This window comes from Oenanthe melanoleuca, chromosome 3 (genome assembly GCF_029582105.1).
Source record: "Oenanthe melanoleuca isolate GR-GAL-2019-014 chromosome 3, OMel1.0, whole genome shotgun sequence".
Lineage (NCBI taxonomy): Eukaryota > Metazoa > Chordata > Aves > Passeriformes > Muscicapidae > Oenanthe > Oenanthe melanoleuca.
This window is the reverse complement of record NC_079336.1, coordinates 65687860-65713051: the sequence shown is the minus strand read 5'-3', so window position 1 is coordinate 65713051 and position 25192 is coordinate 65687860. Positions and strand designations below refer to the sequence as shown.

The window sequence follows — 25192 nt, the reverse complement described above, 5'->3', positions numbered from 1 at the left end:
TGTGTCACTCAAGGTATGTTTTAATAACTAAGGTAAAGAATTGGCGTTTTAGGGTGCAAATTTGGCTACTTTTTTGACTAGCTACTTCAGGCTTAGTTGGGTTGCATTAAAAAGTAAACAAAATACTTTTTTTCTCCATGGATTTCAAAGTCAGCTTATTTCACTTACTTCAGCATGATAGCATTTTAGAAATCAATCAGCATTAGGTCTGATGAATTCAAAATAGTACTTATGAATTTGATTTTCACCTTTTTGTTTTTTTTTTTTGTTGGGTTTTTTTGACAGATTCATTCCAGAGTAAAAGTGTGAATTAGAACAAGGTTGTGATGTATTTCAGCTTTTGGAGTAATTGATCAGCTATTGACTCCTGTTATGTGACAATACACTTCCTACAGATTGTGTTTCGTATTTTCTAGTTGTGTTTTGCTATAAAATGCAATTTTTTTTTTTAACAGGCTAAATTCCATTGATGTTAAGTATCAGATGTGGAAATTAGGAGTTGTTTTCACTGATAACGTAAGTTTCTCAGTATATACATATATATACATAGATGTTCTAAAATGAAATATGCACTTGTTAATGCAAAGTGCTTCAACAAGAAGTGTGAAATACTCTGGATTATATTTATTTTACTACAAGAAGAAAATCTTGAAAGCTTAAAGAGACATTGATCAACATATTTTCACAGTTACATTGGTAGTATTTAATAGAAATTCCTCCCTCTGATATGCTTTATTAGAAGCAATAGGAAGGCACTGCACTGTAGAATAAGAAAATTGACTGTATAAATACTAATTGCCATTTTTCCTATTGTTCAGAAATATTATGAGCACTTGAATATTCCTGGAGCACAGTGAGATCAATATGTATCTGGAATTGCTAAATTTGTATCACTGAAAACAACAGTAAGATGTGTCACAGAATGACACAAATTATTTCAATAATTTGAAAAAGGGAGTCTTTAAAAGCAAAAAAACGAGGAGAGATAATGCAGTTTAAGAAATCAGTCATCATATGATTTTTCAGTCTTACAATTACTGTTTGCCTAATTACTTAATTTACTGGTAAGAAAAACAGTTGGGGAAAATTATTTTGGAACTAGGACAGATGGAAAATGCACGTGTAATCTGAAGGTACCCAGGAAAAGTGGAAACAGTAAACCTGAAGGTCTAGAGACAGCATGATCTGTAAACATGTTTGTTTGGGACTAGCATTTTCTTAAGGAATGGAATATAATTTATCTTGTAAGTACTTGTCTTTAAGTTCAATAAAAATGAATTGATAGATGATCAGATGAAATTTACGTTTTTGGTTATTTAAATAATGCTTATATGTTTAAATAGGAGTTTTAGTAGCTCAGATTAATTATAAAATTCATTTTGTTGCTTGCAGAGTCCTGTAATTTTCATTAATTAACTTTGGGTATTAATGTTTTAATGTAAATATTTAGAAATTATTTTAAAAAGTAATTTAAATCAGAAAAAAAATGCAATAGAGACATTTGAAAATAAGGGTTTAAGAATTTCAAAATCAGGTTTTTTTAATATAAATTCTGAATTTCTTGGTTTTGCCCATATCTTGTTGACTTTGTATTTAAGGATTTAATATTGTTGCACAAATAGAAAATTCTCAATGATATCTAGAAATTTCTCTGTTTAAAGAAAGTTTTCTATTTAAAGAAAAGCGTATTTGAGAAATTTTTGCTTTTCCTTATTATCTTGAGTTAAATTAAAGCCGTGAATTTTATTTTGAATGTACTTCTTTTTTCTGTTAGTCTTTCCTTTACCTAGCCTGGTACATGACCATGTCAGTCCTTGGCCATTACAACAATTTTTTCTTTGCTGCTCACCTCCTGGACATTGCAATGGGATTCAAGACATTACGAACTATCCTGTCATCAGTTACCCACAATGGCAAACAGGTATCAGCTCTCATCTCTCCTCAGCTTTTTTACTTCTGGAGTACAGAGGAGAGATCCCTTCGTTGAGTCAGGTGCTCTGCAGGTTGACAACAGAAATGCTCTTTCATCATGAACTCTAGAACTTGAGTTGATGGAGAAACTAGACAATGGGATATGTAAAAAAAAGAAAAAATATTTTCCCTTCTAAAATTACCTATGAATTAAGGTGGCATTATTTATAAGGAATGTTTTAGATCTAGGAGCTACACAAATGAAATATCAATTTACAGGATACTGAAGCTCCCTCCAAACTGCTTTCCATTAAGCTCTGGAGCACTTGTTGATGCTTTTCTGAGATATTAAAATATTAGGAACAGGGTTTTTTTTATGTTTGATTTCATACACGTAAAAAAAAGTTGCTTTGCTATTAAATTAGTAGCCAACTTTATTTCACTTAATTACATACTATTAGGTAGTGAATTTTCAGATTTTTTTATCTGATTACGGGGATTGTGTATGATTCTAATGTATGTTTTCATTGTGTATCTATCCATAAGATTTGATCTTTGTAATTATGTTTCTGAAACATAGCTTTTGATCAAAATAAAATGCACAATCTTTACATGAGAATATGCAGATATATTACTCTGTGTTACAAAAATGTATAAAAAGGAAAAGATTTCCTGCTGCTAGTGCAGTTTATTGATACTTTCCTTTTTTTGTTTTCTTTCTGAAAGAAAAGATAAATCTCAATTCCATAGTGGTGTTACACTCATTCTGTAATTTTGTCTTCTAGCTTGTCCTAACAGTGGGATTACTGGCAGTAGTGGTGTACTTGTATACAGTAGTGGCATTCAATTTTTTCCGCAAGTTCTACAACAAGAGTGAAGATGGTGATATGCCAGACATGAAATGTGATGATATGCTAACAGTAAGTGTTATTTTGCTTCCTGTTTTTTTTCTTTTTCTCTAAGCTGTTGTGGTTTTGCTCTGCTCATCTTGTCAATTGGTACTCATACTACCATGTCATTAGCCAGTGGGCAGGAAATCCTCAACAAATAGATAGATCTTGTGTGTGATCCACAAACTCATCTATAAAGGAATAGAAGAAATGTGGTACTATACTTTGCTATAGTTGTTCAGAAAGTGCAAAACAACAAGCTGTGAAGCTGAGCTGGCTGAAGGGCAGCACTTGTGAAATTCAGCATGTCATTTAGGGGGAGGGTAGCAAGCACTTTCATAAATAATGCAAATACTTAAGCTCTTGTTTAAGCTTTGAAATCCATCAGTTTCTCTTATCATGAATTGTCATAGTTACCTTTAATAGGCAGTTCAGTAACTACTGTGTTCAGAACTGCTTTAAATAATTTTGTGCTAGCTAAGACAGTGCCAGGCTTTGGACTTATGGGTGGTAGGTAGGGCTTGAACCATAAAGAACTTCCAAGATGCATTGCCCTCCAAAACAAATAATGTACCAGAGTTAAATGTATTTCAGTGTGCTGAATCTCTTTCATTTAGAAGCCAAATGAATAGATAAACTGTTGAAGCAGAGTAGTGTGTCTGTATTTTTGTGTGGTTTGGGACATTTGGCACACCAAAGCCAGGTAAACTGGAACATGAAGCACTGTTAAATTGTCAGGCGCTGGAGCACTTGCTGTGGGAGGAGAGTAGAAGGGAGCTGGGCTTGTTTGTTCTAGAGAAGAGAAAGTCTCAGGGTGAAGGGTGTGTAAGAGGAGCTCCCAGTGCCTGCAGGAAGATTATTGGGAAGACAAATCCAAGCTCCTACCAGGAAGTGCATGGCAGCGGACTGTGGACATAAAGTAGAAAAATGAAAAGTAAAAAAGTAGAAAATGGCTGAGGGGAGCCAAGCAATGGATCGTGATGCTCAGAGAGGTTGTTGCAGTCTCCCTTCTTAGGAAGGAATAATGAACTGACTTGGATAAAGCCTAAACCAATTTTTTCTGAGGTTATAATGGGCCCTGCTTGGAGTAGAGACCTCATAAAGTCACTCTGACCCAACCTGCTCTGTAATTCTCTGAAAACACATGTATCACAAGGTTGTAATATTGTACAGGAATGAATTAGAATAAACGTGTTATGCTGTACAATCAGGGCTGCCTCTTGTAAAAACACTATGACTTGAAATGGGATTTAAAAGAAAATGAATGTACATAATTTGGTGGAAATAACAACCCAACATTTTTTAGATAAGTAACAATGCATTCACTCATTAAGTTAATTATTACCTTTCAATCTCTAGAAACTGTTAGATTTTTCAGGCAAGGATCACTCAGCATTATATGGTACTATATCAATTTTTTACAGAAGGGATTTGGGGGACAGTGTGGCATAGAAATAGAAGAATGCTTTTTTTGTATGGTTAGGCTTTAGGAGTTAGTTATTGTTATCAGTATTTTTTGATAGAGATTGAGAACCCTTGACCTGTAGTTTGCAAACCTGCTTAAAGAAAAAAAATAAAAATCCCCTGCTCTAGCCCTCTAGATAGTAATACCATAATTTCCTATTAAATTATAACATGATAAAACTGGAAATTTTGTATTTTCAGCATCCCAGGTAACTTCACTAACAGACCTATTATACCACTTTTCATATCGTAGTTTCACAGTATTATTCTCAGACATTTTCAATCATTAGCATATTCTCCACACAAGCATTCACAAAGATTTTTTGCTTGGTTGTGGGCTTCTTTGTTTTATTTTAGCTTGGGAAGAAAGGTTGTTTATTTTTAAATTTGAATTTGAAATACTAAAACCAGAGAAAATCATTCACTTTTGAGCTAGGAAATTAGAAAAGGAGATGGCTGTGGTGGTGATGATATTTCCTATTTACACTGCTGAAATGATTTTACATGAATCATGGGGTGCTGCTGAGCTTCTGGCAGTTGAACTTTTGATCTTATTGGACTGCTACATAATGACAGAACATGATATACTGCAGCTTCAGCTGCACACCAGCATTTCCCCTCCGTCAGAAAAATGCATAATCTCAAAGGAGAGAAAAAGATGGCCTGGCATGTCATAGTTCCAGACCAGTTCTACCAATTACTGAATTTGTAACACTGGGTATTTTTGCTTTTAGCTGCAAACAGCCTTTGTATACCTTTGTTATGTCTTTTCTAGTGCTACATGTTTCATATGTACGTTGGAGTACGTGCAGGAGGAGGCATTGGTGATGAAATAGAAGATCCAGCAGGAGATGAATATGAAATCTATAGGATTATCTTTGACATCACTTTCTTCTTCTTTGTGATTGTCATCCTGCTTGCAATTATCCAAGGTATGCATTTGTAATCCTCAGTAGGGCTGAAAGCATTATTTAGCAGTACAAAGACCTTAGTGCTGTGGTAATCACAAACCTAAGATTCAGACAGAACAGCAGGGCAGATCATGGAGGACAGGTTTATATAGAAAATCACACCCAGCTGACTCTCATGCATTGTTCTGAGTCTCTGTAAAATCAACAGGCTCTAACTGGATCAATAGAAAAAAAGACATTTTTTCCCTAAGAATACTGATGTCACTGCAGTTTCTGTCTTGTCATTGCCCTTTCTGAAAGCCTCCTATAGAAATCTTGTGGCACTTAAAATTGTTCTTCAGTGTAACCCATCCTACATGAGCTTTCATGGACAAAATCAGTAGTCCTCCTGCAAATAGCATAAATTCTTCTCTATCTGGCAGATCCTCAGATTGGTAATAGTGGTGTGAAAATTGGACCATAGCTTTAAGAGATTAAATCTTTTCTTACATAAAAATTGCTGTTTTGTGTGATGCCTCCTTATTTGAACAATTTCTAAGAGTGAAAAAGTGCTTGATATGAAACAGCTTTAGTATAGCCTAGTTAATGACAGTGGAAAGTTAGCTGCCATTAGTAAGCTTTGGAATTTCAGTGAAACAATTTGACTGATAGTGTTTCTCACTGTTGTAATCTGGATAGTGGATATCCTATTTTGGGATGTCAAGGATTTTTTAATTATGTTTACATTAATTATGTTCACTGTTATACCTGAAGTACTTAAACCACTGTTTGTTTTCATATTGTACCTTTAAAATATTGTCAAGAATGCCCAAAAGATAATTTCATATTGAAGTTCACACAAGTTAACAGAAGTATATTCTCAATTTTGGAAAAATTGATAAACAGTTTTGCTGGGTTCACTTGCTGTCAAAAATACTGACAGCTCATGGCTTTCTGTCAGCTGACAGATAACTGGGATACTTTTGACAGCAGCAAGGCTGCTTTCTCACTCACTACAGGGGAATTCAAAAGGCAACTTTGAGCTTGTGGTACATTGTTTATTACTTTTACTCAAGCAACAGGTTTTTTTTAAAGTGCTTGGGGAGGGTGGAAAATTTTTTATACCCTGAAATGGCATATCTAGTGTGGTTTGTTTCTTCATTTTGTGAGTGGCTGAAGAATAGAGTCAATCTTTGTGTACAGGAGTGTCAATAGTCCTTGCAGAGTTATTTGTATTAGAGTAAGTGAAGGGAATGTAATAAGCAGTTTCTAATCTGAGCCTTAGAGCCTGTGATTCTCCTTCTTCTTTTGGTATCTCCCTCAAATGACCCCTTACTTTTGTTAGAGCCCCTGTAGTGGAACCTTGTACTATGTGACAAACATCTTGAGAGAGGGTACATGGAGCTCTGGGCCTGTGCATCTGCCTTGCAATAAAAAATCTCAACTGTTAAATGTACAGTAATTTTTCTTTCTATAGTAGGGTCTTAATCACTGTAAACCCACATAGATCTTAATGTACTAAGTCAAGATTAGAGGACTGGGAATAAAACAGAAGTCTGCTTGTCCCATTTTTTGATTCAAAATGGTACTGCCAGCCATGTTGCTGATGTTTCTTTGTCTTGCTCTTTTTTCTTTATGGTTTTGTTGTCTTTGGAATGTATATTGTCTTCTATCATTTCTGCAGAAGATTCTCATTTAATATTTTTTATCAGAGTTATGTTATCCCTGGATTTCCAAATATTCTTTGTCACAATTCTATTCTTGAACATTAACTATCATTTTAACTTAACCCTAGGTTTAATTATTGATGCTTTTGGTGAGTTAAGAGATCAACAAGAGCAAGTTAAGGAAGACATGGAGGTAAGAACATTCTGTTGCTGAGCCGTACCTATTTTCAGATTTCACAAGTATGTGTTTTTAGTCAAAATACAATTTAGCTAGTGGATAGTTTTTCAAACTAAGAGGAAAATACAGTCCTGTATATGGTCTGATATCATACAATGTGAATTATAGTGAATTGCATGTCTGTAGCTATTTAAGTCTTTTGGATCTTCAAATTAGTGGTTTCTAACACAGGCTATTAACACTGTCATGTTGCATTTCATCTCAGAAGTAATTTTCTTTGGTTAGTATATGTGTGAAAGTATCTTGTCTTTTGTGGTTTTCCATTCTGTCATTGAAGTACATTTGTTAGAAGTCAGGAAAGTGTTGCAAACCAGCTGTGCTTTGTAATGTGAACTTGGAGCATATTCAGTTTCAGCTGGAGAAGCACTGAGGTAAATATTGCCATGTGTCACAGTAAGTGCTGATTAACATTAAAAAAGTCAGCTGTGACCTTTGTATGCCATTCTCTCTCCTGATACCTGTTCACTTAGAGCTAGCAAAGATTTGTTTTTTTAAACAGTAAGAAGCTATTCTGATGGTAGCTAAGCTTCTATTCAAGTGTTTTTACTGAGGTATCCAATCTGAATCTTTAAAAGAAAAGCATTTTTGTTCAGCACTTATTATATGTGATGCATTGCCATTTTCAGGAAAATTGTTACTTTTTTTTGCCTTTTCTGAAAGCAGGGCGAGTGTTACATGTAGTGTTGAAGTGCTCTCTGTTTTTTCTTCTAGACAAAGTGCTTTATCTGTGGAATAGGAAATGACTACTTTGATACAGTGCCTCATGGCTTTGAAACACACACACTGCAGGAGCACAACTTGGCCAACTATTTGTGAGTACACGAAAAATGCACTCCTCACTAACTCATGATCCTCTCAGCCTCCTCAGGTACCTGATTACCTCTCTTGCATAAACTGTTCAGCTTTGATGTGCACTTATGCTATCTGAATGTATAATTCTGTGGCAGTGACAGCAAGGCATTAACAAGTTCCATATCCTACTTTCCAGCTTGGTTGTGCCACAAGAAGTTTGTATGAGGTTATAGGTGGAAATGAACTTGTTATGTGGCTGCAGAGGCCACATAAAGTGTAAAAGTGAATGAGGTATGTAAGGTACAGAGAAGCAGTATGACCTGGCCTGGAGACTGATGGAAAGAGGTAAAAAACACAGAAGACAAAAAAAAAATTGGGCAAAATATTTTGTGTGGAGTGCTGAGGCTGACGAAGAGAACCAGGGACAAAGAGAGGTAGGGGAACTGTAATGAGGAGCTGGAGATGAGAGGGATCAACCAAGGGCATCAGGTCCACCTTTGGAAATTCCAGCAGAGCACCAGTGACAACTAAACTAAATAAAGCCAATTATCAGGGCTACAGTCACTGTATCATACTGTTCCTCTCATGTATGAAAATCCAGTGCCAGAGTGTATTTTATACTAGTGCTGTCAGTATGAAGGAGGGGATGGACTGTGCCTTTGTGTTTTTAAACTGGCACTGTATTTGCACAAAACAATGAGACTGCAAAGTCAAACATGCCTATAAAAACCTTCCAACTAAAAAACAGGTTGTGCAAATAAAATACATTGAAAGCACTATCATACAGGTTTTTGTTCCTATTTAATAAATGCTGAACAAATAGCATACTATAGCATGCTTGCTTTAAAGTGCCTCAGCCTGAGGAACTAGTTTTTTCTTTTTGTGCATGATCATATTTTATGTTTTTACATATGTTTGGAGACAATGTCTCTTATGAGTGAAATTTTGAAATTATCACCCAGTGAATGTCAGCTCAAATCCTCAAGGCGAATTTTTTTTTTAAATTATAACTTCTTTTCTGCTCATGTTGATCTTACATACACTACTAATTTCAACAACAGAAGTCTCTGAGATATATTCATCATTCTTTATTCAGTGGAAGAGAAGGAAATTTTGATTACCGTTTTCTGTCTGCTTCCAAGTGGGCTTTCATGGGCAAGAAAACGTCTGTTAAAATTTTTGGTTTAGGAAGTCTATAAAATCTTAATTTAAACTGAGTTGCTAACTACAGAAAGTCAAACTGACTATCATGCCTTTTAATATACTTTTCATTGAACAATGAATGTCAACAGCATCAGGAAAGTGTTTAATCTGTCTCAGAATATTATCATAGAAATCTGGACCTGTAAGTCTATGAACAGCATTATCACTGTACAAGCTGAAGAATATCCATCTCCTTGTGGGTTACCTATTGTTTCCAAACACTCCATTCATAACAGCTCTTTCTTTGTTTGTAGGTTTTTTCTGATGTATCTTATTAACAAAGATGAAACTGAGCATACAGGACAGGTAGGTTGAACAACTCTATTGCTGTCAGCCAATTCTCAAATAAAAATCATTCAGGCTTGGAAAAATGAATATTTTTTTTTTTAACTGATAGCCTGTATGGTATGGAACTTAATTCTCATTCTTCTAAGCAACTTAATGTTAGGGAGTATCAATTCTGCAACACTTTCTTTCCCTTTTTTTGTATTTGAACCTGTTATTTTTAATTTGTTATTTCCACAAAATATAAATACATACCATAAACAAAAATAATGAGAAACAGAACATTGAAATATTCTGTGAAAGCAGCAATCTTCATTTCTCCCTTTAAATTCTTTTTTTAATAGTCTTTGTCTTTTATTATTATCATCTAAATATAGTCTTCTATGCATTCCTTAATAAGTCCATATGAATGAACTTATGCATATATTTTAAATGGAAGCAATGAAAACAACCTTCTTCTCTGGAGATTTCTTCTTTGTTCTTCTCTGTTTTTTCAAACTTCTGGTGTCCCCCTCAACTTCCTTTAGGTATATTAGAAGTCACTAAGAAAATGTATCAAATTTACAGTCTTTTTCTTTCCTAGTGGTAGTCTTTCAGCTGACTAAGCAAATGTTCCTGTGATGCAGCTCAAAACCCAGAAGAACTGAATATTATCACATTTATAGCCCGACACACTTGGGTCAGAGGGGTGATTTGCTATAAATCTGTATGGCTTTACTGTTTCTGAACTCTGACATGTGTGCTGTAATCATCTTCTTTGCATGAATCTCAGCCTTGTCCAGTATGACATTTTATGTGTTTGCTTTGCTATTTTTGAACATCCATTCATCAATTGAGAATTTTATACTAACTGAAATTTAAAAAAGTCCTTTTTTATTTGTTAGGTGATGGTTTGAAAATTAAGAGTATTTTATACTTCGTAACTTCTAGGAACATGCTTTAGTGGTGGACTTGGTACTAGTTTATGGTTTGATTCAATGATCTAAAAGGTCTTTTTCAACCTAAATTATTCTCTGATTCTGTAACTGGTGTAACATATGCCCTTTCTACTATGAAATTTGCATAATAAAAAACACATTTAAGTGGTGTGATCAAAATAGAAATAAACTGACATATTATTTACTATTCTTTGGGATGTCTCAACACAGAACCCTACCCAGACAAATAATCAGAAAGGAAGAAGTACCAAAAGCCATTGACTCAGAAAATACTGACTATAAAGATCACTTTGGTTTATGTATTGTTTGTAACATGTTTTGAAATGACTGATGCAGAAATTCAGTCATATTTCTATGACAGAAAATATTCTGCTTACCTTGCTATTTGCCTTGTGGCCAGCTTTAATTGAGCTTTACAGTGCTCCTCAATATGCAAAAAAAAAACCTAAATTACCTGGTGCATTTCTATAGTGCTTTTTGACCAGGTGACCAAAACCTAAAAGTTATTCTAAACTAATCAAAATGATTAACCTGATTTTTTTAGATTTATGTTCAACAGCCTGGCATGCACAGAATCAAAAAAGTGAAGTGATATATAAGTAAAAGAGAAAAAAATAAAAGGTAATGGTTGATGGTTTCTCATTAAATCAAGTTAAATAATTTTTGTGTTTCTTTCAGGAATCATATGTATGGAAAATGTATCAAGAACGCTGCTGGGAGTTTTTCCCTGCTGGTGATTGCTTCAGAAAACAATATGAAGACCAGCTCAACTAAGCAAAAATGAGGATTTCTGGACAAAAATGTCCATGTGTTTCCCAGCTCTTTTGGGAATGTCTAAAAGATTTCTTAAATCCCCAAAGCTGTGTGCGTTTTGGAGCACCAAAGCTCTGTTTTTAATGACCCAACTGCACTTTTATTTTCCTGTGTATTTGCTTTGAGAACACTGGAGTAAAGAACAATGAAAAATTACAGCAACTTTGGAAACAAACCAACCACTTGCACAGACAAAAGATGTCCCTATACATAACATGCACACACAAGTAGAGACTTGAGACAGCTTATTTTTGAAACTGCCAGATGATACCCTTGTCTAAGAGATCACACGTGGGGGTGACATGGTAGCAACACTCATTTGGTCTGTTTATTTCATCATCCTGGAAGGAACTCTATGTTCACAGAGCACCGTGAAGGATTGTTGTGGACACTAAGTTGTGGGGAAATAGTGCCTTACTATATGTGGGTTGAGCTATGCAGAAGATGAGTGCATGATGACCTTTTTTTTTTTTTTTTCTTTATGTCTTCCCTTCCAATTTAATATTTATTTTGTGGTTTTGGTGGATTCAGGAGGAAGGGATTTGATTGTGCACATCTTTTTAATAAGACTGGAGTGTCTCAGGACAAGATTAGGTTATTCTCATCAAGTTCATTTCACATTTACCTTCCTCCTTAGCTTTTGCTTTTATTTTGGTAATGCTCTGATACAACACTGCTACTTTATGAAATCTTTGTATGAATACAAGACAGCTGCAAAAAACACTTTAACAAGAAATGTTTCATTGCATGTTTATTATGCAAGTTTAAAACAATCAAAAAACAGCCTTCAGAAACAAGTTTATCAACATGAGAAAACATTCACAATAATTATATTCCATAGTAATAAAGTGTTGTGGGCTTTATTGTACATCTGGAACAAGTGTCATCAACCAACAATATGAATATATGTTATGAATTTGACAGTAATTTTAGTTTCTTTTTTTTCTTTCTTTCATTTCTGCCACCTGTGATCGATAGTGGAGTTGAAGATTTTCTTGTTAAATTATTTTTTAAAAGCAAAGCTGAAGCAATATCCATTCAGGGACTCCATCAGTTGCATCATGAAACACCAATGATGTGTACATTACTCCATTTTGAGTCCTTTTCAATTGTAATGCCAGTCTTTACAAATAAAAAGAGACATTCAGAATGGAAAAAAGCTGGTTTTGGTAGCATTTGAAGTCTTTGTTATAGGGTCTTCTTATCAGTCCCTGAATTATTTTAACCAATTCAAACCAGGATTCAGCTACTCTTTCCTTAATGAAAGGTTTTGGTACCGTTTTTGGTCATTTCTCCTGGACTTCTTGCTGTTCTATTGCTCTCCCTCATTTCTTTACAGTTCACAATTTTGTCATAAAAGAAATTTTCTGTATCAATATTCAGTTTTAACTAAAAAAAAAAAAAAATAATACAATTAAGGGAATAATCACTTTAAAATGCTAAGGTGTTATTCTTAAAAGTCAGTTCTGTGGATTTTGCCAAATTTGGTATCCTGTTCACAGCTGTGGTAAAATTCTCCCAAACTTTGCAAAATGTGAGGCCAGAGGATGGGCAGGCTGATAGAGCCAGCACAATTTGTATTCAGTTTTTGAACCACTCCCATCCAGACTGGAATGTTCAGTCCAGCTCTGTTTCCTCCCTCTTTGGAACAACTTCATCAAGCACCTTTATTCAGCCTTTCTGGGATTTGTGTCTAAGGTTTAGGAGTGGGGGGATTGTAGTGATGTTTCTTTTGGGTTAGGGGGTTGTAGTGATGTTTCTTTTGGATTTACAACATGAGAATAGTTGTTTGACACATGTAGGCACACAGGTTATTTTAGTTTTGCCCATTTTGTGGAAAAATATATAGCTAATGATTCTGAGGGATATTTCAAGATTCCTTTTTCTTCAAAACAAATTCAAATGGATTTTGTAGGTAAATACCAGAATAAATGTGACATGTTTAACCTCAAGTTCCAAGTCAAAGAACTCCTTGGGCATCCTTTCTTTTGAATCCAGTATGCTGTTCAGCAAATATTTGTGAAGCCATGCTTAAACACTAAAGGTTTTTTTATTATGCGAGCTACCGCTTATATGGTGATGCAAAATATATAAGTATGGAAAAAATCTTCATTTATTAAATCAACTATAGTTTTCACAGAAGCAAATTCCTACATCTAGGGACTGGTCAGGAGAGTTTACAAGATTAGTGTTCAGTGCTAACAAAGGCTTTGGTCTTGCTTTGACAGACTTTTAGACCTTGGTTTATGCAGTCCCCTCTGCAGTGGCTGGAGGCTTTCTGTGAGTCCCTGAAACTTGGCATTTCCTGTTTGATGCACTAAGTTTTTCATGGGGAGCCTTTATCTTAACAAGCAATTCAACAAAAAACCTTCTAATGTGCACTTTTAACAGGATAATATTATTCAAGCAGTCCACATACTATGTAATACACACTGTGAGATAAATTTTAATACTGTTAAATTTGTTTTAGCCTTAGACAAAGGTTAAACAAAGTCGAAAAAATTCTTAGATTTTACTGAAAATTACTGTGACAAATGCAACTTTGAATTTCTGTGTTGTAAACGGTCAACCAATACACAATTCACACCTTTAACAGTTGCATCTGTAGAAATCAACATTGACACAAATGTCCTGTACACTGGCACAATGTACAGGAGCAGATGATAATGCCATGTCACTTGAAAACTGCAGTTTTAGATACAAGAAATTTTTTTAAAATAGTATTTATGCATTTTATATTTAAGATAAGTTTATACTTACACATACATTTAGGTACGCAAAATTTTTTTTCTGCTGGTAGTTCAGTTTACTGATAGTGTCAGTAAAACAGTAATTTTCGGGGGGAAATAAAGTATCCCCCACATTTTATTGAAAAAACTAAAGACAGAGTTTTTGCTGTTTATCTCTGAATGTCAAAAAAATGGAGAAGATCTCCAAAACTGATCATCCCAGCACATCAATGTTGATTTCACCAAAGGAATGAAGAAATGAAAAGCGATGGAAAAACAAAGTAAGATGGAAGAGTATTGAGGTGTGGTTTATTTGTGGAAGTTATTACCTCCTTATATATTGCTCCCTTTAGAATTGACAATTTTTACACCTTCTTCTGATAATCTCTTCTTATTTCTTTCCTATCCCTTAAAGTTTGAAGCTTATCTGTGTTTTTTTGCTGAGACAATCACAGAAAACAGAAAAGAAGAAAATGATTCTGTAATATTCTTGGTCCCTGCATGACTTCGAGATTGATCCTAATAGCACTAAAATGCTATTTAAGTTATTCAGTATTTTAATTTTAACTATCTTTCTAGTGTTGCAGAGCCCTTATGAATTGCATTAATTTTTATTTGTATAACTATAATAATAATTCCTGCCATCTTCAGAGGCCCTGAATAATTCAGTTTACTTACATAATCACCTGTGAAGTATTCATTGGATGTAATATTTTCTAAACTAGAATATTTAAAAATTTGTTTGTGGCCAAAGCAATCTTTGTCAGATAAGACATCTGTCACAGAGAGCATGGGTGATAAGTTATTTGATTAAATCTGTCTAATATTTATGCTCATAGATACACCTTCTGCAAACTGTCTCCTTTAAGTCATAGCTACTTTTATTTCTCTAACTATTTGCTTCTTTATCTATTTTCTTCAGCTTTTCTAAAGCCATGCTAAACCATAGAAGCTAGGTTACAAATAGAATTTCAGACTATACAGATATTAAATCACTTCTTACAGAAAATTTGCAAGATTTATGCAGAAAGATATATTTATACTTTTTATGGGGTTTTTTGAAGCTTTTTTCTGGATTGGGGTTTTAATTTTTGTCTGCATAACATTTTAAATGTATCCACACAACTCCTTCCATTTTACTTCACAATTTCTATTTGGATATTGTGAATTGGATGTTTAGGCAAAGGAAAGTGTCTCTCTTATGTGGTAGAGAAGACCCTTCTCAGCAGTTATTGAACATCTCTATCAGCCTAACAGCATCCTTCTGCCGTGTCAGAGTTGAGGCAATTCTTGGTATGAGCAGCTTGCTTTGGTACTAACATGGCTATGGGCTAATCTTAGTTAGAAAGGCTTAACCTATTTATTTGCTGATGGAGGGGAACATCTGAGCTAAAATGAAAAGAGCATGTTAAAATTTTTGGAATGGAAGGGTGGAAAGGTGAAAACCTCACAATTAACATCAACTGGAGGTCCTTGCTGTAAATGCTGCAAGCTTGCATGCTGACTTTGCTCCAAGATGCAGTCCCTGACTTTCTTTGCATAGAGTAAATGCCTCTCTCTCTAGATATGCTTTTGTAAGATAAAGCTTTGGAATGCTGGAAGGATGGCTAAAGAATTCTTGATAGTAGAAATTTAGAACTGCAATAGATCAAACGCTTTTGGTTAGTTGTTCATTATGTAGTGCTGGGAGGATAGAACGAAAGTGTGTGAATTGATTGCACCGAAGAAACACAAGGGAAAGTCCTCAAGTCCTGTAACTGCAAGTGAATAAATGGAAGAAGTGTATGGGGTCATGTGCTGTTGTTACATTTCTTTGGAGATTAATAAATAGCAGTAATTTTGAAGTGTTGTTCCCAGTGTTACCTGCATGACAGGCACAGTGTGGCTCAAAGAAGTGTTGCTCTGTGAGCTGTGCCTGTCGTGCACATCAGCGGGAGGGGAGGAGAATGATGACATGTGGCTTAAACAGTGGCATCCAGTCAGGCTGCTGTTCCCTCCTGTGGTAATGTGCTGATTCTCTGCTCAGTGCATCCAGTTCTGAAGGGTCCCTTCCCATCTCCCTCAGTGCCAGGGAAAGGAGGATATCTGTGTTCTCCAGGTCACGTTATCCTCTGGCAGCAGACTCTGCACCGCTGGACCTGCTGGTCACACACGCTTGCAGACACTTCCTTGTGAGAGCAAATTGAAGCTAAATTGATTAGACAGCTGCTGGATGCTGACAAAAAGGCCTGTCCTTTTATCATGTGGTCCATCCTAATGGAAGGAAAGTTGTAAATTCACTGACTAGGAAACGGAAAAAAATTAATACCACTGGACCACATAGCAGCGATTGATTTTTGGTTCTATCCAAACAAGTAAAATATTGTGAACTTTTTAGGTGTCTGCAATCTATATTAGAATAAGTGGATTCATAGTTTTGATGTAACTGTTGATCTGTTTTAAAGTTCTTTATAGTGTTACCCTAAGATATTAATAAACTAAGTTAATGATTTTGAATATTAATTATACAGTATCTCAAGTTGGAAAGGACTCTTAAGAATCACCAAAACTCAGTATAGTTCCTTGTTGTTTAAAAATTTTATCACCCTTAATGATCATCTATGTACCCAACTTTAAGCCAATTCAAGTGATAGGGAAAATTATCTTTCTCTGAAGAGCAAGGTTTTAGAAAACAGTGGTGGTTCATAGTTTTCTGTGAACATCTCAGTATTTAAATAAATCTGACTAAATGGAATGAGCTTTGGAGAGGAAACACTAACACTGAATTTATTTTCTTCACTGGTTTTTTATGCTTGGACAAGTGTAGAATTAATAACAATTTAAAAACAACATTGTAAAGATACATTCATAATCTCAGAATTTGTCTCTCCCTGATTTAGTTTCCATTATTCTTGACTGTAATGAGGCAATTTTTCTTTCTATTTGCTCAGCCTTCTGCCCCATATCAGGAGGTTAATATCACATACTTTGCACTACTTGGAACTGATTATATACAAAGGCCAAAATAATCATGGATCATTTCAGAGCATTTCAGATAATTTTCCTAACTGATAGTCCTTGGCAATATACAGAATCCATTTCTTGTTTAAATTTTGCTTCTGCAAATGATTTCAGAAGCCCTCTGGATTGTCACAGGCTGGAAATCATTCTTTTTACCTTTTTCCAAATCTTTATTTGTCGGAAAGATCCTTAACATCTAAAAAGCACACAAATATAAATTAGAGACTTTCCAGTATTGAATGATAATAGCAATCTCCAAAGTATATAATCAATAATCTATACACCTTTGCTTCTCTATGCATTCTCTATGCATCATGGAGCTGATGTATAATTGCTTACTAATTAGTTAGAATGTTTTCATAAAGAATCTTTGTGCAGTCTGAGTTACAGTAGCCTCTTATCTGGTCTTACTTGATTTAAAAAAAAAAATAAAGTAATTAATATGCCTGCAAGACTAATATGCATATTTCACCTAGATAATTTTTATGCAGGCTATGAGTTCCTTGTCATAAGAATCCAAGAGAGTTACAAAAGACTGGTTAAAATAAGCTTCTGAGTGACAATCTGAATAATACAGCTCAAAATGTTCTGCCTGGCAAAATTGCTAAAAAACAATTCACATTAAATTCTCCTCCTATTGTTTGCTGCTTAATTTGTCAATTGGAGAAGTGTAAACTACAAGAATCTGTAACTGTGAACGGAAGTTACTGTACAAAGTGGTTTTATAGTTAATATTTTGCATACACGAGCAGCTCTTGGCAAACTGTGGCTCCATTATCCAGCTTGCAGTTTAACCATGATTTGTGTGTAGAAACAACTGTGCTGGCATTGTTTTCAAGTTGACCTAGAAGCAGTAATCAAACTTATTTGTTGCACTTGTGGTCTTACCACTATAGGCTGGTGAAACTCAGATGTCCCAGAGCCCTACATTATCTGGTATCTCTTTTTGCCTTTGCATCCTCATTGTATTTTGCTGTGGCTCAATTTTGTTCCCATGGTTTGGATTATTTTACTACCTAAGATCCTTTAAAGTGTCTTCACTACATGTAAATTGTTACATGCTCCAGAAACTCACAAGAGCATAGACAGGGGGGTCTAAGAGATGCACCAGAATTAACTGAACATGGAGATGTTTGGATAAGATGGATTCTGGCTCAGGCAACTGGATCTAGGGTGCTATATTTCTAGGTCACATGCCCTCTTCTGTGGACAAGACATGCACAAAATAATTATAAAAACCTGTCCAATTGCATGGAAGCAATGATGGGTTTCAAACAATCATAAAAGCAGGAAGTGGCAATCCCAAGAAAATAAATGAACCAACTCACAAAACTTTATACAAACCGGGTTACTACAGTCAGGAGCAGTCAAAATGAATTGTTTTGACAAAACTAGTATTACTCTAGTCACATACCCAGAGACAACTGAGGAACACAGAAGAACTAATGTATTTGATGAGACAGTTATTCTGGGTATATATATATATATAGACTGGGTATTCTGACTGTGCAATAATGTATGGCATATCCAACTGGAAAAGGGAAATTCTGGCATAAATACTAATTAGAGAAGAATTAAAATTTTTAGTGGACAATAAGCCTTTTTGATGCATACAGATGTTGTTAAATACTTTATCACTGTTATTACATGGTGAAATGATATAGTACCCTCTTAATATTCAAAATTAACTTACTCAATATGGGCCCCAAAAAGATTAATATTTCTGTATATTGCTTTTGCAATTCACCTGTGTTAATGTGATTCAAATTAATTCATCTGGTCTAATTTGGAGGCATAAAATAAGCATAGGAATAATGTTGGGAAGAAATGTTTATTTAATTTCGAGTCTTGTAACCCCATAGCTTTTTAGAGTTTAACTGAAACAGTGAATTTCCCAGATTTTCTTATGAGTAATGATACAACGTTGTAGCCACAAAAGGAAAACAATTTCTGGGGTAAACACTATCTTAATTTCTAAAAATTAATGAGGACTCTATTGATCTGATAAATATTTCTACTTTTCTCCAAGGAGAACAGCCTTTGAAAACTATTCTTACTGTGTTCTTAAAGACAATTATTTTCTGAGGGAGTTGTGGTGGGGGAAGTCAGCAGTACAACAATATGAAGCTTAATTTCATTAAATCTTAATAATAATTGTATCTGTTAAAGATGCAATTCTGCATTCTTCTGTTAAAGGTTTGACTAACCAATTTCTGAGCCATTTGCAGTAACTTTGCAGGAAGGGCAGTTTCACTGGTCAGGATTCTTCCATGTATAAAAGAGAACTTTGGAAAAATATCATACCCATTAAATATAAGAAACAGAAATCTAGAAGATCATGAGTGTCCTGCTGAGAGCGTATGGGAATTGGTTGTGGTAACCCTAACCCTACATACAGTGGATAAAGGCACTAAACAGTGATTCCTGGGATTTAGTCTGGGAATTAGGAAAAATATTTTCACTAGGAGAGGGGTGCAGCACTGGAAAAGTTGTCCAGGGACTCCCTGGACTTGGGAGATGTTCAAAGTTCACCTCTATGCTATTCAAAAGTGCTATCCAAGCAAGGCTGCTTTGATTCTGTTCTTATTCTTTCCTAAGCCTCCAGTTAGAGGAGCAATTAATTTTGGGTACAAATTGCTTCATGTCCATTTAGCCAGCAGAGTACAGCCACTCTACTCTTGTGCTTCATTATTTGTCCTAAAGGATTGTATAGAGCCTTTATTTTTCCTCCATAAGTTCACTGTAATTTAGAAAGGTGACAGGAATGAGAAAGGCTTTAAAAGCTGTAAAGACTGGAGTAACTTTTTTTTTTTTTTTACCTGAAATAAAGTTCCAAGTTCTCCAAGAACTAGAAAGTAATTATGTGATTTAAATTTTATGACTTTCATCCATGAAAAGGAATAGCACAACTCCCCTTGGAAGGCAATAATCTGAATATATAACTTCTTGATGTCACAGCCGTTGTTGTGGGTCTGTGCCTGTTTGAAAGAGATTGAAGTGTGTCTGACTGAAGTGTTAGAATGCCTAACAGAAGTCTATTAGGAAACAAATTTGACCATAACTTTAATTTGTGCTTTCTTCTGCTCCCTTTCAGCTGTCATGGTCTTTATAATTCTGTTTCCCAAAATATCCTCCTGTGACCTATTACATTACTATTCACAGCATTAAAGTGTTTATACTTAAACCCCAAAAGAACAGGCAGCTAAAATGACCATCAGTCTTTTAAGAAATGCAAATTGTTGCCCTGTCAAGATTAATTGCAAAGAACGCTATTGGAAATTAATATTGCAAATTACATTTAAGAGAGTCCTTTGGTCAAAACAGGTTTTATGGGATAAAACATGTGTAAGCATTCATAGGGTTGCACAAATAAGTAGATGAATTCAGTAAAATAAGATCCACATCTTATCAATCATAACCAATGGAAGAAAAATAATCACTGATTATTATCAAAACCCTTTCTGGGAAAAGGAAATTACTCAGAAAATGTATTTAATGACAATTAGATATGCTCTACAGAAGTGCAGAAAAGCATTCAAAACTGAAAGCTCATTTATAAAGTAATAAGGTTTCTGAAATTATTATTTTTTTTCCATGGAGAAAATAGTTTAAAATACAGGGTTCCTATTAGACTTCTTTAGAATGGTTCTTTTTTCAAGCAGAACAGGAAGCCACCTCTAGCTAAACAGGACTTGGACAAATAAATCTAGAATACAGCGAGAAAATGTTGCCCCAGTTTTAGAAATGGCAGCATTTGGTAGAGGGCAGGTAAATCCCTGAGCACTGTTTGTGTGCAGTTCTAGCATGCCTTGGTTGTGGCTGAAGTGATTAATGGGCTGGATTGCAGCTGCCCTGCGTGCTGAGAGATGCTAAGCCTCTTTTGTATGCCTGACTGTATGCCATCAGCATGCAGCAAAGATCAACCAGTGGGGAATTAGAGACACAGAAATTATCTTCTCAGCTTCTCTGTCCTGTTACAGACACAGGTAGAACACAGTTGTTACCAGGATTTACCCACCGGGAACTCTGGAGGCTTCGTAACCAAAATGAAATGATTGAACCATGCAGCCCAACTGTTAAGAGAGTTCTGGAAAAAAAACCACTGAAAAAGCACAAGGCTTGCATACATCTTAGAGAGTTTTGAACAGGCTTCTAGCCCAGATGACAGTGAGCAGCTTGAGGAGACAGCTTCATTTTTGCAAGGGATATTGAAGAATTTATCTGTTAATCTAGTGAATGGTTACGATTGAAAACTTCCTTCCTTACACTAAAATACAAGATAGAAAGATATAAAAGTAGCCTGAGCTCTCTGATTAACAAGAAAAACGACAGAATAAATAATTTGTGTTAAAACTTGAAGCTTGATATTTGCAAGTCCTTTTAATAATGTGATTATTGCTTTAGGAAAGTGACAGAAACAACATTTTATTTTTTAAAAAAAGAAATCACGATGAAATTACCAGGTTGTCATTTCCCCCCTTCATTTATACCTAGTCCATTTGTGTTCTGATTCCCAGAGTGAGGTGAGTTCCCAGCTGAGCAGGAATTGCCATTCAGGCTGAGATCCTGGTGTTCACCAGTGTGGGGTGCCTGTGGTGGAGTCTCTTGGGGACCCTGATGTGCAGGTGTTGTACAGGGATATCAGTCTGGTAAATTAAAGGAAGAAAACCCTAGCAACCATGAGCAGAATGTGGCACAGTTATACAGCTTTTAGTTTTTACACCATTGTTTCAGAAAGAAAAGAATTTTTAAAATAACTGCTGATTCTTATATGAAAAAAAATATTCCAATATATATGTTGTCTAAGTATATGCACAATACTTACTTTCTCTTAGTTTAATGTCTGGAAACCAATTCCCAATTATCAACAAGCTGTGCAGAGATTCTAACATTTTTCCTGTTTACTGATTTTCAATTTGTGATAATTTCTTGACAATCAAACGAGGAGAAAAAATATTTATATTCAGAACTGCCTAACTTTTTCTTGGAACTTGATAGCATATGTGTGTTAATTTGCTTCAAATGCTTTCTTTTCCCAATCTTTTTCTTTGTTGCAAATGCTGGGCTAATTCATTTTTATGTGTCATATGTTTTTGCTTGGTTAGTGGTTAACCTTTTCCCCTGAGGATTCTGCCATTCACAAAGATGTTCAACTGTCTCTTGGAAAAACAGAATTATTACTTTTTCACCTGAAAATCTATGAGGCTTATTTTCTCATATCATGTTTTTACTATTTTATTATTTCTGTTAATTTTTTTGTTATTTAGCAATCCTTAAGCTCTCTGGATACCAAAGTTTTCCAACAAAAAATTTAGAGTAACATGATTACTCTTAAATGAGTCTATTATGTATCAGACATGAAGGAAGATAATGCAATTTAAAAAAATGATCCAATTTCATTCCAAAATTTTTATTACCTCCATCAATCACTAAATTTGGAATGTTATCACCTACTTAAAGCTGCAATGAAAACATGCCTTCATTTGTGTTCCTTTTAATGTCAACTGTGTGCAGTTATTCATACATTTTCCCTTGAAGATTCAAATATAAATCAATTAAACATAATTTTCTCTATAAGATTCCTTTTATGCCTCAAAAAAAAAAGGCAACAGTGAAGAAAAAATGAGTAAAAATTTCACTTTTTTTTTTGCTTAGTATCATTTCATGCTTCATTTTAAAAATATTGATTGTTATGTTGTATCAGAGCAATGAAGACTTGTTAATTTAATACTCTTGGGAAAATTCCAGATGTGTTGATGTGGGTTGAGTTTTCTCATATATATATATTGAACTGAGATCTCAGTTCTCAATATGAAAAAGAACTTTAGAAGTCCTAAAAGAAGTAAAAGAAATCTTGGTCATGAAAATAGAAAGGTTCAGATTTGGGTCTTTGCATTTCATATGTTGTCCTTATGAAATACTTTTAGGTATCATTGCACACTCTTACTCTTCTATGCATTCACACTAGTTGGCTCCTGCAATTGCTTGTTTTGGTTCAAACAGAACCTTCTGCAGCTTTTCCAGCCAAGGAGGCCATTGGAAGCTTTAAATGCTGTGAGAAAGGGTGACCTTTTAATTTTGTGAGATTACTCTGACTGAAAATGTTGAACTCACTTCCTTTCACAAATTTCTGAAAGAGCATAAATTTAATATTTTGTTCTAGTTTCTATATAGAATAGGCTTATAGAGCTGCATATAAAAAACTGTATTTGAAGTGAACATATCTCTCATACATCCTACTTTTCTTATATTAAGGCAACAGACTGTACAGAAACAAACTTTTCCATATTTATTTCAGTGCTCAATCAGCCTCAGTTATAGAAATAGAAACGTTATTTATAAAGTTACTTCATCAAGCACAACAAAAAAGAATTTTTCTATACTTCACCTACCTAAACTTTATTTTTCTAAAGCATTTTTTGTACTCTATTTTTCACTCCCACAAAGATGTTTTTTTTCTATTGAGTCATCTCTCAATTTTGTTTTGATGAATTATGCACACTGAAATCTTTGCATCTTTCTCTGTAAGACAATTTCTTTGGACCTCATCAGTTTTTTGAAAAGCATGGTTTTTCAAGCATGAGCAGGAGAATCATGTGCTGTAGAAGCACACACAGAGAATCAAGTGAGCACTCATATGTCTTCTTTATGCTGCCAGGGTTTGGTTAAATCCTTTTGAAAGAAGCATCATGCTGAAAACATGACTGTATTTGCTCAAATAGTATCACAATTGCATATTTTCTAACTACTCTGCTTTCCAGGTTTTATTTGCTATTTGTGAACCTGTGACTTCAAACTATTCAAAATGACCAGTCAAAATACAAACCCTTATGTGACTGTTTTGTCCTCATTGCTTACTGTTTTCCTGTAGTAACAGTATTTAAACTAATTTCCATTAAAATGCTACTGCTGGTTACCCAACGCTAATTCCTACAGAATGCCTTATGGAAGTTTTCACTTCTCTGTCTTCTAAAATGTCACAAGAAAATGTTCTAGGTTCAATTTATAAAAGGAAAATAATGAATAGTATATGTTCTTTCTTTATGCAAGTACTCAGTCTTTTAAAGGTGTCTGAAAAACCTTTGGATATCAATATTCATCACCAATCCAACAGCTCCCTGCCTTGCCTGGCCCAGCCACCCCTAGGTGCTTTCTCTTCCTTTCCTCCTGCTTGCTTTCTGTAGGATTCCTTTGGAGGATGTTTTGGTAATGACTTCTAGATGTTGGAGCCTTAGGAATTCCATTGGTATGGAAAGGGTGCTTTGCTTAACATTAGCTGAGTTTCCTCAAAGGGGCTGATAATGCATTTCCAGTAATTATATTATGAATAGAAGCCATACTTCACTTCTTTTGATGACACGTCTCTTCGAAGGATCTGATCTTTCCATTGACATCTGTTCTTGTCCCTCCTGAATTCCTCTTAAAGTGCTTAGGGGGCCCAAAGGAAAAGACATTTTAGCTGACATTTGGAAGTCAGGTTTTTTGCTTACTTAATTTCCTTTTTGGTTTTGGATGCAAGGTGTCATTCTTTTTCCATTCAAATAAATTCCTGTGTGTGTATCTGCACTGATATTTTGTGGCACCATATGGATTCCCTGGAGAAGTGTGGCAGCCACAGCCTCCTCAGGAAAGGCAGTACTCTCTGTGAGATAAAGCATGTGACCAAATGCCAGATGTGCCTCCTCCAGACTCTTGCTGGTAGCACATGTAAGGAACAAAGTGCATGTGTAAGCTGTAACAGAGCCATTTGCTGCCAAATTCCCACCTTGTGGAGCATAGCAGGCAGACACAGAGGTCAATGTCTGCAGCAGCTCTGCTCAGGACCACAGAGGGGCCATCAACATCCTCTAGACAGTGTTCTGTTCTCCACTTTCTTTGCAAGTACCATAAGGCAATGCCAATAGCCCCTAGAATTACCCTATTCAATGTTTCAGGGCTATTTTACTGGACAATTTATACTTATCTCTTCTGTGAACTTTGGCTACTGACTTTTGATGCTAATTGTTTGCCATTATTTTTCTTCTTGTTAGAAATGTTGTATCCAACTCCTGAGCTCTTGATGTGAATACTTCACAATAATTCTTAAACTGGCATGCTGTGTTCATACGGTGTTTTCACTACAGATTCAGAAACCATTTTAAAAATGTACTTTATTTGGGAAACCTGATTCCAGAGCTTGAAAGAGAGCGATTTCACATGTGAAAATAATTCAGTAGCACATTGGTTTTTAAAGAAAAAACATGCATAATGACTTGGACACTTATATAGGCCTAACATCTTTTAATGGTTCTGACAGAACTGCTTGATTAAAGATGCCCAGAGAAGATTAATGACTGCAGTAAGTATAAGACCTTATGGCATCTCACAAAATT

The 25192-nt window shown here is 35.0% G+C and overlaps 1 protein-coding gene across 1 annotated transcript in view; it reads left to right on the top strand.

Annotated features, from left to right (window-relative positions):
* The window catches only part of RYR2 (ryanodine receptor 2), a 416925-nt gene extending 404171 nt beyond the window's left edge, over positions 1-12754 (top strand). The window contains 8 exon segments of the mRNA XM_056487752.1: positions 456-516; positions 1775-1921; positions 2697-2831; positions 5041-5197; positions 6951-7015; positions 7772-7872; positions 9310-9361; positions 10957-12754. Coding sequence (XP_056343727.1) covers positions 456-516; positions 1775-1921; positions 2697-2831; positions 5041-5197; positions 6951-7015; positions 7772-7872; positions 9310-9361; positions 10957-11052 — 814 coding nt within the window. The 3' untranslated portion in view covers positions 11053-12754.
* Positions 12755-25192: the final 12438 nt, after the last annotated feature.